The 15,297-nt window shown below is 54.4% G+C and overlaps 1 protein-coding gene across 1 annotated transcript; it reads right to left on the minus strand.

The window, feature by feature from the left end:
- Positions 1–2,295: 2,295 nt before the first annotated feature.
- On the minus strand, positions 2,296–11,996 carry YKT6 (YKT6 vesicular SNARE protein). The gene is made up of 7 exons (XM_087821289.1): positions 11,843–11,996; positions 8,251–8,333; positions 6,636–6,736; positions 5,675–5,779; positions 5,362–5,427; positions 4,595–4,696; positions 2,296–3,913 (listed from the first exon to the last, which is right to left on the minus strand). Exons 1-7 carry the CDS (start codon positions 11,944–11,946, stop codon positions 3,878–3,880), a joined length of 597 nt encoding a protein of 198 aa, XP_087677415.1. The 5' UTR covers positions 11,947–11,996; the 3' UTR covers positions 2,296–3,877.
- Positions 11,997–15,297: the final 3,301 nt, after the last annotated feature.

A 15,297-nucleotide genomic window follows, 5' to 3' on the forward strand; every position in this document is an offset into this window, starting at 1 on the left:
TCACCATGGACAGTGTGTGGCCTAGCCACCCTCACCTCCTGGGGCCTCCTCCCACCTCTCCCACTCCTCATTATCTCCACGGAGCTGCCTGTCCAGATTAATTTGGGGATTTTTTCTGGGGGATAGTTCTTTTGCATGACCCCCATGAGCAAGCCACACCCGCTCTTCTAGCTAGATGTCCGTGGTGTGGCCTCACTGGCCCGCCGGCAGATGGTCGGCTGCCACGGTGCTGGCCGGCTTTCCTCTTCTCTTTTTGCTGAGTTTCATTGTCTTTTCTTTCTGAGCCTTGTAAGTGTACAAAAATTATTTTGTTCTGTCTCGGGAAACTGCAAATAAAAGGAAAACAGGACAAATTGCTTTAAGTGCAGCTGGGCGCTTTATGCTGGGACCCCACCACCCTACAGCCAGTCCCTTCTCATAGGGGGCCCCCAGCTGGCCTTGGCTACGGAGGCCAAGTCCAGACCTTCCTGAGTCCGTCGGGGGTGGATGGCCCGCCAGGGGTCCCTCTGCAGCCCCAGGTCACAGCTCCAACAGCTGCCCCCCCCCGCCTCAACACCCCCAATTGCTCTAGTCACCAGAGTGTCCTCTGGAGTGGGAGGAGCCCCAGGACCGGGCTCCACTGTCTTACTGAGTGGCTCCCTCCACTCACCCATCCTACCTGTGTGTTTGCTCACCACCGGCTACAGGGGCTTGGGACACATGGTGTCCATAGGCACTCTGACCTGCCCAGGCGAGCCCACACCCTGGGTTATGCAGACGGCACACAAGCCTGCATCGGTGTCAGACACCAACGTCACACACAGCACAGTGCTGGCTGCTGGGATGCAAAGGTGAAACAGTAGGTGATGGCAGCGGGAACAGGCTTCTCAAGAAGGAGCCCCAGAAGATATCTGGGGACAGCAGGGTGCCAGGTACCCAGACTGAGGGAAGGAGAGTGTGAAGACCTGGTGGCAGGGCTAGGCGCTCCCCAACAGGCCTCCTTCTGCAGCTGCCCCAGCATGAACACCTCCCCAGACAACCCCATGCCTTTCCTGTACTTGGGCTCTGCCCCACCATCGGTGCTCCTGGCCTGTCCCTCAGGAGGGACATGTCACCCAGCTGTATCCCTACAGCATGGGCACACAAAGCCTGCAGGGACCTCCCTCGGGAATGACCACCCTTGGCCTGTGCTGGCTGTCAGCGCTGATCTCATGGCTGTAAGACTTGACTTACCACTTGGTCCTATAGCCATCTTATCACATGTCCTCACATTCAGGCTAAGCTGCAGGCCTCTTGGCCTTCCTCCTTCCCAGACACACTCTCACTTGGAGATGGGCAGCCTCCCCTGCACCCGTGACCCTAGGCCTGTCTGTACCTTATACCATGTGCTTTCCTGGGACAGAAATGGGGGCTTCAACACCATCCTAGACACCTGACACACCCACTGTGGGTCTGAGAGATTGATAATACACAGGTACCCCAGGGACCACCTCAAGCCACCTCCTCTAGCTTCAACCCTTGGTGGCAGACACCTTGCATAGGCCAGAAGGCCCTTGACAGTCTCAGTGGTTGGTGGGCTGCACCTAACAGGTATTCTCAGGTATGTGGGCAGGAGAGGACTCTCCCTGGCAGTGCCTCGCGGGATCTGAGCTGGTCTGGGAGAATGTAGGACAGAGCTGGGGAGCAGTGTCACAGCACCATATCTCCTAGACCAGAGGGCTATCAGCTGTAATCGGAGGAGCCTGCCCAGGCCAGGCCTCCCTGGGATCCTGAGCCCTGAGGTGGGACATCTCATCCTGGTGCGTGTGGGGTAAGCCTGCAGGTAAGGCTGGGCACTACAGGCAGAGGGGAGGTACTTGAGGGCCTTCATCCGTCACTCTGAAAGAGCACCTGCTTTGGGCAGAGCTCCCTGGGCCTCAGCAGGAAAAGCCAGTGCACTTGGTCCCGCCAGAACCTGGGGCTGCTTCTGATTTCGATGGTCACTGTAAGCTGGAAGCAGGGCCCTGGGCCAGTGACAAGCCAGGCTGCTAAGTCTCCACAGGCCTCCAATGACCAGCTGTTTCGCTCTTTCCCTAAACTAGGGCCAGACTCCTCAACCCACAAGGATGCACCACACAACTGCAGAGCCTGACTCGCTCCCTCACCTGGTTCCTACCAGGTCTGCAGGAAAGGTTACACCCTGGGCCTGGGGTTAAGGCAGATGCCTCCTCCCTGCCCTCCCCCCCCCCCCCCCCCCGCCCCCTGCAGCCACATAGCACTGAGTGGAGAGCACCCTGGGGAAGGGGCCTCCCGAGGCTCAAACAAAGCACAGGACCATTTTGGGAATTTCAAAAGACAACTTTATCCAGATAGGAACATCTCAACACGAGAAAAGTTAGGCAGCGATTATTAAAATACACTCTTAGCCAGATGACTTAACATTAGAATGACATGAACGGGACACTCTGGCACAGGGTCTGAGCCAGGCCCCCACCCGCTCCCTCTTCCCCAAATCCTCCTGCCCCCCAGCTCCTCTCCATCATCCATGACCCCACCGTTTTAAGTGGGGTCACAGCCATCTCAGGTGACAGTGAGCAGGATGGGTCTGCGCCTCCTGAGGTGCATCCAGCAGGAGGAAAATCACACGGGCAGGCAGGCTACATTAGGGGTAGGTAGGCCAGCAGTACCCAGAGGATAGCCAGCAAGTAAACCTGTGTGGGACAGTGCGCTCAGAAGCTACACTGGTCCCACATTCTGGTCCAAACAATAAAGTTCAGGGCTGCTGGCACTTCCTGTTGGGTGAGTGGGACCTTCAGGTTGGGCAGAAACCAGCATGCTCAAGGAAGGACCCCCACAGATGAGATCACACCAGTTGACACCACTCCAGCAAGGGCTTTTGTGGGGACTAGTCCCAAGGGTGCCTCTTGTCCTCAGGTGGCACAATGGCACGAGGCAGCAGTGTGGAACGGGGCAGCACGATCCAGGGGACTGGCAGGCTGCAGGGGGCCGGAAACCACTGAGCCATAGCCTGGGCTGCTGTGTGGCCTATTTTCCTGCTGCTAAGGATTAGGCAGAGGGGGGAAGGGGCTCAGACCATAATGAGGTGTTGGGAGTCCTTGGGTCAGCTGGCACTCGTTCTTGGTGCCCAGTAACAGTGGCCAAGGGAAAGGTCACTTGCTGAGACACGTAGGCCCCACCCAGATGGTTGCCTAAACAGTCTTGTTGCCAGAGGCACATGCCTGTGATCCTGACGGTCAAGGCCAACCTGCAGGTCAGGGCAGGTGCACCGCCTCCTCCAAACACCTCCCAGGCGTCTTTGGGGACCTCTGTAGAAGGGGATCTCAGCAGAAACGCAAATCATGTCTCAGAATGTGTGACTCCATGACTATCTCATCCTGGCCTTGGCCCTGTAGTGCTGGCCTGTCCCTGTCCCTGCTTGCCCCCACCCCCCAGTGACCCTGGGTAGCTTCCCCAGGAAATCCAAGTGTGCGCTCTGCCCCCCCCACCCCTGTGGATCGAGAACCCTCCCCCTTACTGAACTGTTAACAGTTAATGTACAAGTAAAACCCAAAGGCTGCTGAGGATCGACACAGAGCTGGCTCTAACCCTGGGGCCGTCACAGGGTTAGAAATGAGCCCTTGGGCATCTGCAAGAGTCATGGAGTGTTTATGGTTTCATTTGGCCCAAAAATACACCTCTGAAGGCCTCAAATTATCTTTTCAAAAATCACTAGACGCACAAATTAGAACATTTCCCACCCCAGGCCCCTTCCACCAGCCCTCGGCTCTTCTCAGGAGCTCCAAGGTGATGATGAGTGTCTATGTTCTGGTTCTTCTGTGGCCGCTAGGCTTCTCCAAGAGCTGAGGTTCTGATGTGAATGACAGGGACTCTGCAGCGAGGGGGCCTCTGGGGACTACAGTCACATGACTGCACAGCACGAGTTTTGTTTCCGGGCCTAGTAAGAGACAAAGAGGAACTAAGTGGAGACTGAGGCGGCCGTGACCTGGGCACATACAGTGAGGGAGCCCGGGAACCAGAGTGCTGAGCGGGACAGAGGGTGGGAAAGTGCCCATCCTTGCTGCCTCCCAGGCAGCTGTCTGGAAGCAGTTCACAGACAAGACCATTTCCCCCTCACCCTTTTCTGCCACCAGGAAGGTGTCAGACACAAAAAAAGGCATGGACATTGGCTGGCCAAGGACATCCTTGCCCATCCTCTCCCCCAACAAGGCCGGCTGGCTCTGGCATTCCTTCAGACAATCGGTTGCTGGGCCCCTGTGACCTCCTCCCTTGCGTCCTGTTCAGACACCCCAACCCCGCAGGGCACCTCCTGCCAAGGCACACACGAAAGCAACCGTGTGCGGAGAGCAAGTGACCTCGGCCCCCACTATGCACAATGAGACTCTGTGCAAGGGACACGAGAGCAGGTGGCATCAGAACCTAAGGACGGCTGTGCCCCACCACTCAGCAGACAGCAGATAAAGGTGAACCCGCATCAGAACCTGAACCCACCTCTGCCCTCTTGCAGGGCAGCTGGTGACAGGGGACAGGCCCCGCTCATTCTCACTGCCAAGCACCCAGGCTACAAGGGCGCTGCTTCTGCTCCTTGCAAGGCGCCCGGGGCGGCCAGCGTACCCACCGTTTTGTAGAAGGCTTTAGAGTGAATTCCCAGCACTTCGGATTTGGATACCAAGTCGTCTATTTTCTCGCCTCGTTCTAACAAGGACTCCATGGTGTTGTGCTGCACGAAGGAAACAGAAGCGACACTCTGCTCTGTCCACAGCGAGCAGCCACGAGTCCCTGTCAAGCACCACTGGGGGAGCACCTCCCCTGGGCCCCGCCCCATACACAAGCACCCAGGCACGTCTGACGTGGGCATGCAGCAGGACCTAGTGGCCTTCCTGTGGAACCTGGAAGGTTCTAGTTGGCACAGAAAGCACTGCCCCTTTCTGAGGGCACAGGCTTGGACAGCCACGCAGGCAGAGGCCACCTGTGTGCATTTACAGGGACTCCCATTGGACAGGGCACATTCCACTTTCCTTGAGGGGCCTGTGTTTAAATGTCATGACTACAGTCTGCACAAGCACCTTCGCTTTCAGGGACTATGAGCACACAGACCCTCTTCCAAGGGGCAAAGAACCCAGGGCCCTGCTGCGGGCTCATTTCCCTCCCCCACCCCCACCCCAAAGGCTGCTGCAAGAGCAGCCCCCACGCCCAATGAGCCTGAGTCCACACAGGTGAAAAGGCATGAGTGACAGTGGAGCAAAAGTGGCCATCTCCACGTGGCCTGTCACCCGGCTTCCACCACCAAAGTTAACTGGATTAAGATACGGATGAAGTGAAAGGCAGCGTGGCCAACCACCCCGGTTTCCCCACCGCAGCCCCCATTTCCGACGTCTTCCTCACCAGGATGACCTTGGTCTCATCCAGTTCAGCCTGCACTTTACTCATGGGGTCAGCTTCTCGGGGATTCTAGGAAAGAACCGAAAATAAAAACGTCAGGACTGGAGCGGCCACCTGGAAACAAAGCTCAAAACTGAGCAAGCTGGACACACTTTCACAGGCTGAACACAGGACAGGAAGGTGACAGCCTCCTCAGAGCCCAGGTCCAGGTCCTCATGTAGTCCCCGCACTTTTCACAGGGACAAGCTATCAGGAGGTTATCTGGACCCACAGCTATCAGGGCTGGAAGGTTTCACATGGCTGTGGGCCACCCTACCTGGTATGTACTAAGGTAGCCCTCCAGGGCTGAGTAGTGGATAGTAGCAGGGGATCCGACTGGCCAGTCAATCCTGTCGACCTGCTTGGAGAAATCGTCCAGCACCTGCAAGACAAAGGAACTCAATAACACCCATCTGTGTTCACTGTGCCCCAAGTAACAAGACTTGGCCCCAAAGAGGCTCTCAGGCTCCCAGGGCCCAGGGGAGGGCAGAGGCAAAGAGCCAGCAGCAAGGGGGAAGTCCAAGCTCAAGTTCCTCCTTCCCAAGTACTTTCCAAGAACAAATCTTAGCTGATGAGTAATAAAAGTATTAGAATTTTAAACTACAGATTCCACTTGTATCAGGTTATAAACTTCCAGGAATTAGGATACCAGCCCTCTAATTTTCCAATCAATTCTTCAAATAGGAAAGAGTTAAGCCACCACCAAATTTCACATGCTCATAAGTTTATCAGTCCCTTGGGGGACAAGACATGGCCAGTGTCTTCAGGAGTTTGCAATCAGTACCACATGAAGAAACAGAAGAACATGCAGGTGCTGAGCCCACACTGGGGAAGGGAGCCACCGGAACTGCAGGACAGGTCAGGAGGGGACCCTGGCGTTGGCAGGGAAGGTTTGATGGAGGGGAGGCAGGTCAGAGACAAGGCAGAGGTGGAGCTGGGTGTGGCTCAGAAGGAAATGGAAGTCACATGGGGAGAGAGCACAGCCACAGCTGACCCAAGGGCTCAGTCCCAGAGGAGAGATGCAGTGACTGTGGGCAGGTGGGAGGGTAACAGTAGCCCTGGGGCACGAGTCTAGATACAGGGCAGAAATCAGTGCCATGGAGAGAGCCTGGGAAGGGTGAGGGGAAAGCCGAACACAGGCTGACTTTGGACCCACCACTTCATCCCTAGGCCTTGGGCACTGTCCTCACCCTGGCCCCAGTCCACCCAAGTCCAGTCCAGCCAAACTACAAACTCACCTTCTCCAGCAAGGTAAACGCCACCCGGGACGGGTACTCACTGTCGGCAATGACCACTCCTGCAAGACTGTCATTTCGCACGTAAACGTGGCACAGATAGTCTAAGGAGACATACGGAGAGGAACAGGGGGAACAGGGGGCTTTAGACTTCTCAGTGTCACCATGCTGGGTTCCTGCCTTCTGGGTCAATGAAGCCATTCTGCAAACCAGCCACAATCCCTGAGTGAGGCTGGTGGGTCGCTCTGCAGCACAGCTTGATGAAACACACGCAGGACAGCGCATTCAGGAACCGGGCTGTCAGCGCAGCCCAACACCCACTTTAGGACAAGAAAATGCCCCGAGGCCTAGTGTGCTAAGCCAGGGTCTGAGGGCACGTTTCCAGGCACAGCCTTAAGCTCCAGGTCAGGCCTTAGGGGAGAGGCAGCCCCCCAAGGCTCTGCTCCCAAACTGAGGAAACCCTGGGCAAGCAACGCAACCCCACTATTTTTAAAAAAAACCTTTAAGAGTCACCCCAAGTCAAGAAATCAGCTCTCTGGTCCTTGTCTGGCCTGCTCCATTCTGGGGAGGGGAGGGGAAGGGAGGGAGGGAGCAAAGAGGGAGGCCCATCTAGGAAAAAACTGGCCACTGAAGGCTGGGGTTTCCAGGATTACTATGCGTCGTCAAAGTAGCAACATGCACAGTCTATACAAAGGCTTCTGCCAGATATTCACAATCCACAGGATTAATTCCTGTCACTTGGAAAGGACTGCAGCTGATGAATAAGAACCTTCTTGTCTTTAAGACTCTCAGCCAGGAGATTCAGAAGCTAAACAAGGAAAACAAATTAGAGGCAAGGGAAGGCACAAGCCCCGAAACCAGCAATGGGCAGACAAATGACAGCAGGGATGAGGGACAGGAGCTCACCCCCAATAGGCTCCCGATGTCTATGCCCAAGTAAGAAAGACTCAAATGTGGGGACAGATCACACACCACAGACAAGCTGGGTCGGGGTCTGTAAGCACCAAGCTGGGAAGGCAGACACAGCCCAAGGGTACTAAGAATATTCAAATGTCCACAATCCAACTACACGGCTGGAGGCAAGTGCACAGGGTCCCACACAGAACACAGCCAGAGACACCCCCTGCACAGCCACTTATACAGACACCGGCGACACAGCACCTCCACACCGTGGGACCCAGGGTCTGAGCAACGTGCCACAGGCCTTGTTTCTGCCGGAAGTTCACTCACACCTTCTGGACCTGTCTGTACAACATACGCCTCCTGTCAAAATCTAAGAAGCACAGAAAGCAGTAGCGCCTGGACAGGGCGAGCGGGAAATCCTTTTCTGAGATGCCTACACTCTGGAAGAGAGATGTCTCCTGCTCTGAGAGCCGGACCCTAACCTGAAGTGCATGCCAGCTTTGGGGGTGACTTTAACCAAGCAGCTAGACACCCACAGTGGGCACAGAATATTGTGCAGGTAGGAAGAGGAGGAGGAGGGAAGAGTGATCAGGCTGGCAGAAGGGGTCCTGGCAGCCCTCTCCTCCATGAGGCGACAGGGTGTGCTCAGCCCCACGGGCTGCCTGAGGCATGGCGGCCGGGCCAGCACACATGCAAGGGTAGCAGGTCCTCTTACCTTGTTCTTTGACAGAAGCTCTGCTGCCTTTTGCTGAGCGCTCCACAATCAGCTGACTGGTGAAGGTCATGAACTCCTGAACACTGAGACACACAACATACGTTACCTACTTCCACCACCTTGTCCCCAACACACATTACCTACTCCCGCCACCTTGTCCCCAACATGATGGAAAGTGACCCGAGCTTATCCATACGGAGACGTCGCTCCTTAATTACACTCCTTTCCCTCCCAACCTTAGACAAATAGTAAACACTCTGTATGTGCACAGATCAAGATAGTTACAAATCGTCACAACTATTCAAATCACACCTGCTTGTTACCCAGCTCACCCCCACAACCTACGTCCAGATTTCTGGGCATTTATAGGCTATTGATTGGAGAATGACCTGGAGCAAAACAACAAAGCAGAAGCCAGCTCCTGTACTAAGGGCCCCACTCGCTTCCAAGAAGCAGGACAAATAAAACCTGTCCTGGAAAAACACAAGTGGCAAGAACTGTTTGGCAAACACATAGCCAGCTATGGCCACGGCCCACACCCAGCGATGGCTGCATGACCCGCAGCACAAGTCCCAGGCACTCCGGAAGGCATGAAGGGCAACAGCCCAGCCAGGACACTAAATGGAAAACGGATGGGACAAAGGCTTAGAGGGAGAGGGAGCGCATCGTGGGCCATGCACAAGATTCTGACCAATAGACCCCATGTACGACAGTGGTCCCATAAGAACCTCCAGGGAAATGCACAATAAAGGGCTCAGGAGAATTGTTTGCAGAGCTCAACAATTGCCTTCAGAAGTGTGAACAATGGACCCCAACACCGAAAGGTCATTAACAGAGAAGAATGTTTGTGGGGCACTATCTGTTCATAAGCAAATCTATGATGGAAAAAACCAACAACAAGCAAACCAGCACGGACATATTTCTGGAACAAGTGACACCTCAAGGAGACCCTCAGGCAGGTCCTCAGGAGGTTTCCATCAAAGGCACTGTGGTCACAGGAGGTGACAGCGCCATGTGTTACAGCCCCTGAAGACCTTCCTGTGGGACAGGGTGTGGAGGTGGAAGACAGTGACACTGACCTCCTGGCCTTTATAGGCCTAAGATAATATGTGTGTTTGTGTATCAGTTTATAACAAATAAGTTTTAAAAGTTAAAAATATTAATTTTAAAACTAGAAAATAGCTTCTAGAGTAAGGATATAAATATTTTTGTAGAGCTGTACAAAGTGTGTTTTTGGTTTTTTTTTTTAAATATATCTTTATTGATTTCAGAGAGAGGAAAGGAGAGGGAGAGAGAGAGGTAGAAACATCAATGATGACAGAGCCATTGATCGAGCCCGCAAATGCGGGCATGTGCCCTGACCAGGAATCGAACCCCGATCTCCTGGATGCTAGGTCGACACTCAACCACTGAGCCACGCCCGGCCGGGCCAAAGTGCTGTGCTTTAAACTAAGTGTTATTACAAGAGTCAAATTTTAAAAAATTTAAAAAGTTTGCCCTAGCTGGTTTTGCTCAGTGGTTAGAGCATCGGCCCTCAGACTGAAGGGTCCAAGGCAATTGGGTTCAGTTCTAGCCAAGGGTATGTACCTCTGTTGCAGGCTTGATCCCCAGCCCCAGTTGGGGTATGAGTCAGAGGCAACCAATCGATGTCTCTCTCCCTTGCCTCCTCTTCTACTCTCTCTAAAAAGCAATGGAAAAAAGATCCTCGGCGAAGATTTAAAATATATATATTAAAAAATAAATTAAAAATCAAGAAGTTTATAAAGTAAAAAATTATAGTAAACTAAGATTAATGTATTATTGGAGAAAAAATTTAATATAAATTAGTATAGTCTTGGTATCCAGGGTTATAAAGTCTGCAGTTGTGTCTGGTCATGTCCTAGCCTTCACATTCACTCCCCACTCACTCCCAACTCACCCAGAGCCATTTCCAGTTCTGCAGCCTCCATTCATGGTAAGTGTTCTACACAGGTGTGCCATTTTTTATCTTTTACACTGTATTTTTACTGTATCTTTTATATATGTAGGTAAGTTTAGATACACCAACACTCACCATTATGTTACAATTGCCTACAGTATTCAGCACAGTAATGTGCTGTACAGGCTTGTAGCCCAGGAGCAATAGGCTGTGCCATACAGCCTAGGTGTGCAGTGGGCTGGACCATCTAGGTGTAAGGGCACTCTGTGATGTTTGCACAATGACAAAGTCACCTAATGACACATTTCTCAGAATGTATCCCTGTTGGTAAGTGACACATGACTGTAATCCCTTAGAGAAGAGGTCTACAAATAAGAAGTCCTTGCATTAAAACCATGAAGAGAGAGAGCTGAGAATAGGACCGTGATTAGACAAAGAAGAACTGTGTTCATTGTGAAAGGCTGTATACAAGGGCCAGAAAAGCTGGGAAACTATCAGAAGCCTAGGGTCTCGTAATCAGGAGGTAGGAAGGATGGAAGTGAGGGGGCTCAAGAGAAAAACAAAGAGCCCAGCTGGAGTATGTGTTGTCACTGGAAATATCCCTTCAGTTCTGCAGTGTGTTAACCATGTGAAATGGGTATGGACATCCCAAGCTCCTGAGGTGTCAGTCCTACAGCGAAACCCCCGAGAATCTTCAGTATCCATGTGCAGGGACAACAAAAGGATTGGAGTGAGCCGAGTTGGCACAAACACAAGGAGCAGAGAGCCGAGGCCATGGTACAGAAAACTAAGTATCGAGAAGATCCTACAAGACTCACCCCAAAGAAAAATGAAGTTTCAACAAAATAACAAATTGTTTTAGATCCTGCCAGCAAGCCACTCTCATCAAGAACAGAACAGCTCCATGGAAACAGTGGGAACAGAGTCCAGCTGGCAGAGGGCACCAGGCTTGGCAAGGTGACCACAGACAGGCTCTGTGGGGTCCCTCCCCTCCTGTGCCTGGGTCACCCCACCCTGCCACAAATGGGCGGGAAGTGTCTGTCATACTTCCAGCACCCACCTGCTTGCCATAAGCGCCCCAGAAAAGCTGAAAGCCCTGCGAATCCCCTGCTTCCCTCTGAGTCCTCAGTGGAGAACCCTTTTGTACCAGAGGGCCCAACGTAAGAGGCGAGAGAGGCACACGATTCGGGTTTGGGTCCTGGCTGGCTTGGGGCCTCAGGGGCTTCATCCATAAAGCGAAGAGTCCGCCAGCACCTCTCACACTCGGTTGATGGAATAAACGGGCTTCTCAGGACGTGGCAGCCCGGTCCTGGCAGCCCAGTGCCTGAGCCAGAACTGCTGCCTGAGAATAACCGGTTTAAAACCGATTTCCGGGCCTCCGCCTACGAGTTCGGACATCCAGGCGTGAACCTGGGGCATCCGCACGTCCCAGGTCCCCCTACAGTTTCCCAGGGCAGACATCTGGGCACCCCGAGCGCGACAGTCCCTCTACCAGGGAACAGGCCTCGCCCGCGGAAGGGCGATCCTGGGGGCACAGTCCGCGGGCGGAGAAGAGGCCCCGCCCGGCCCGCCGCGGACCCTCCCCCGCCCCGCCCCGCGACCCCCCGCCCCCGCCCCCAGGCCCCGGGTCGTCGGCCCCTCCGCCCCCGCCGCCCCGCCGCCCCCGCCGCGCACCTGTTCCTCTGGAAGAAGCTGAAGGACGACACGTCGTAGGCGGCTCTGAGCAGCACCGCCTTGGCGTCGCCTTTGTACAGGACGCTCAGGCTGTACAGCTTCATGGCGCCCGCCGCCCGCCCGCCGGCCGAGCAGCGAGCAGCGCGGCCGCCGCCCCTCGAAACCGCCGGCTGCTGACGGGTCCGACGCCGCTCCCTCCTCCGGCCCGGCCCACTTCCGGTTCCGGTCGGGGGCGGTGCCCGGGCTGCGGAGAGAGTCCGGCCGGAAATGCGCACCGAGGGGCGGGGCGCGCGTGCGCCGGGACTCCCCGCGCGGGGCGGCTCCGCCTCCCGGGGCCTCCCGGGGTTCCGGGGCCTCTCGCCCGCCCGCCTGCCCGGTCCCCGGGGTCGCCCCGAGCTCGCGCCCCGCCCGCTCCTCCGCCCGCGTTGCTGAGAGGAGGCTCTGCCCGCGCGGCGGGGGCGGGCGGCGGTCCCGCTGCGCCCTCGGGGACCGAAGAGCGCCCCGTAGTCGGGAAGGGCCTCAGGGGACACGGCCGCGCACGCGGACACGCGGACACGCACAGACACGGACACGGACACGCACACGGGCACACAGACACACAGACACGGACACACGGACACACAGACATGGACACGGGCACAGACAGACACGGACACGCACACAGACACGCACGGACACGCACACAGACACGCACGGACACGCACACATACACACACGGACACACACGGACACGCACACACACAGACACACAGACACGGACACGCAGACATGGACACACAGACACGCACATGGACACAGACAGACACGGACACGCACACAGACACACAGACACGGACACGCAGACACGGACACACATGGACATGCACACTGACACAGACACGGACACGCACACGGACACAGACACGCAGGCATGGACACACATGGACATGCACACGGACACACGGACACAGACAGACACGGACACACGGACACAGAGACACGGACACGCACACAGACACACACACAGACACAGACACGCAGACATGGACACACATGGACATGCACACGGACACACGGACACAGACAGACACGGACACACGGACACAGACACGGACACACGGACACGCACACAGACACGCACACGGACACGCACACGGGGTGCAGCGGTGTGTAAAGGGTAAGGCGTCGGGGAGGCGGGGTCCAGGATTCCCGAGGGCAGTTTCCGCAGGTCCCGGGGCGCGCTGCGGGGAAGGGGCGCTGACGTCGTGCGTGCGGGGTCCGCGGGCGTCCAGGCCCCGGTGCGCCGCCGGGACGCGTGCTTCTGCGCTGAGCGGAGCGACCCACCCGTGACAGCGGCCTGGCCGCAGCTCACCCGCGCTGGGCAAGGGGGCGCCACCACCTTCCCCGAGGCCCAGCCCGGCGGAGCCCAGCCTCTGTCATCCATATTAGTTATAATGACCCTTTCTTTAGGATTAAATCTAACAAGAATATGTAAAATCTATATGAGAAAAATAATGAAGCTCGCGGAAAACACAAATGGGGGCCTGAACGCGTGGAGCAGCGTCCCGCGTTTCCGCGTGAGAAGATGCAACATGATAAAGATGTCAGTTCTCAATGTGAGTCCCTCAGTTCCCCAGTTCTACACATTTCCAGTGAAATTATCAATAGCATTATTTTGTGAAGCAGGGTGAGTAGATTCTGAGATTTATATGAAAGATTTAAAGCTCATGGTAAAGAAAATTTTGTAGGAAAGAAAGAAGGGATATTTGCCCCACCCGATATAAAAAAACCTAGAAAGCTACGCCAATGGAAAGAGGTGGTGTGGGCAGAGGAATGCACCGAAAGATGCCAGCAACAGGCAGAGCTGAGGCCGAGGTAGGCAGAGAACCAAGAGCCACTCTCCCTTTGAGACCACTGTTACTGACACAGGCAGGAATAGAAAGCACCAGAGGTGAGCTCCTGATCTCACACCCCAACAAGGAGGCTGAGTCCCCCGCATGTCCCCTGCCTGGCAGCTAGACCTTGAGGGGCCCAGGAGACGGGGAAACTCCTGCTGGAAGAGAATAGGAGATGGCTTCAGAGCAGCGGCCTGCAGCCCTGTCTTTCCATGGGGGTCGCAGTGTGTTCCGAGAGGCTCGGGTCAGCTGTGGAGCGGGATTTAGCCTCGTGGCCTGTGGGTACACCTGCTAGGTGACCAGAACTGAACCATTCCTTACACTAGAGCAGGGGTGGGGAACCCTTTTTCTGCCAAGGGCCATTTGGATATTTATAACATCGTTCTTGGGCCATATAAAATTATCAACCTAAAAATTAGCCTGCTATATTTGGTCAAACAATTAACTCATCTGGAACTGCTTCTCTTTGGTGAGGCTTTGGCAGGGCCGGACCAAATGATTTCACGGGCGCATGGCCAGATGCTCCCCAGCCTTGCACTAGAGACTAAAACGATGTACAAGCTGTGATGCAGACAATGTCGCAAGTCTATGGGGAAAGGTGCCGACAAGTACCTCTCACCACACACAAAACAAATACAGAGGGACCAAAGTGCTAACCATTACAAAATTGGAAAAATAGCCCGGCTGGTATTGCCCAGGGGTTGAGCGTCAACCCATGCACCGGAAGGTCACCAGTCCGAATGGGAGGGGGTTGGGGGGGTGCAGGCTTGATCCCCAGCAGGGGGGGCGCAGGACGCAGCCCATGGATGTTTCATCGGTTTCTCCCTCTCCCTTCCTCTCTCTGAAATCAAAAAAATATATAAAAAATGGTTAAAATTGGAAATTTTAAATTAAAAAATTGGGGAAAATATTGAAAAGAAGTGTGGAAGATCATTTTTGTAATTTGGGGTAGGAAGTGCTTTTTTTTCCCTTTTTTTAAAAAAATATATCTTTATTGATTTCAGAGAGAGGAAAGGAGAGGGAGAGGGAGAGAGAGAGAGATAGAAACATCAATGATGAGAGAGTCATTGATCGAGCCCCCAACATGGGCATGTGACCTGACCAGGAATCGAACCCCGACCGCCTGGATCCTAGGTCGACACTCAACTGCTGAGCCACGCCCGCCCGGGCAGGAAGTGCTTTTCTTGAAAGCAAAGATTATAATTGATAAAAAGGAAACACTTGTGTGATGATAGACACCACCAATCAAGTCCTAAGTTTAGCAATAGACTGGGCATTATTATAGCATATTAAACATAGGATTAATAGATATTGTAGACAGAATATAAAAGTAGCTTATACAAATAGAATGATAGAAGATAATTCAGTAACAAAATAGTTAAGTAACGTACACAAATCATCTTTGGGGGGGGGAATACAAATAACCACTAAGCATATGAAAAGGTGTCCAGCACTTTGCAATTAAAATGACAATGAGACGACAGATCAGCAGAAAATGATAGATTTATCATCTGGAGGATTGTCCGGGATGGAGCCTAATGTCGGTGGAAAGGTTAGTAAACTGGCGTGGCCGAGTGAGGG

This window comes from Miniopterus natalensis, chromosome 10 (genome assembly GCF_054644295.1).
Source record: "Miniopterus natalensis isolate mMinNat1 chromosome 10, mMinNat1.hap1, whole genome shotgun sequence".
NCBI classification, from domain to species: domain Eukaryota; kingdom Metazoa; phylum Chordata; class Mammalia; order Chiroptera; family Miniopteridae; genus Miniopterus; species Miniopterus natalensis.

Excerpts from the sequence above, each read along its gene's own strand:
- YKT6 (XM_087821289.1), bottom strand. The coding sequence starts at position 11,946 with ATGAAGCTGTACAGCCTGAGCGTCCTGTACAAAGGCGACGCCAAGGCG. Across the intron at positions 8,334-11,842 it reads AGCTTCTTCCAGAGGAACAG|TGTTCAGGAGTTCATGACCT; the intron begins GTGCGCGGCGGG and ends TGTGTGTCTCAG. Across the intron at positions 5,780-6,635 it reads CGTTTACCTTGCTGGAGAAG|GTGCTGGACGATTTCTCCAA; the intron begins GTGAGTTTGTAG and ends TTTGTCTTGCAG.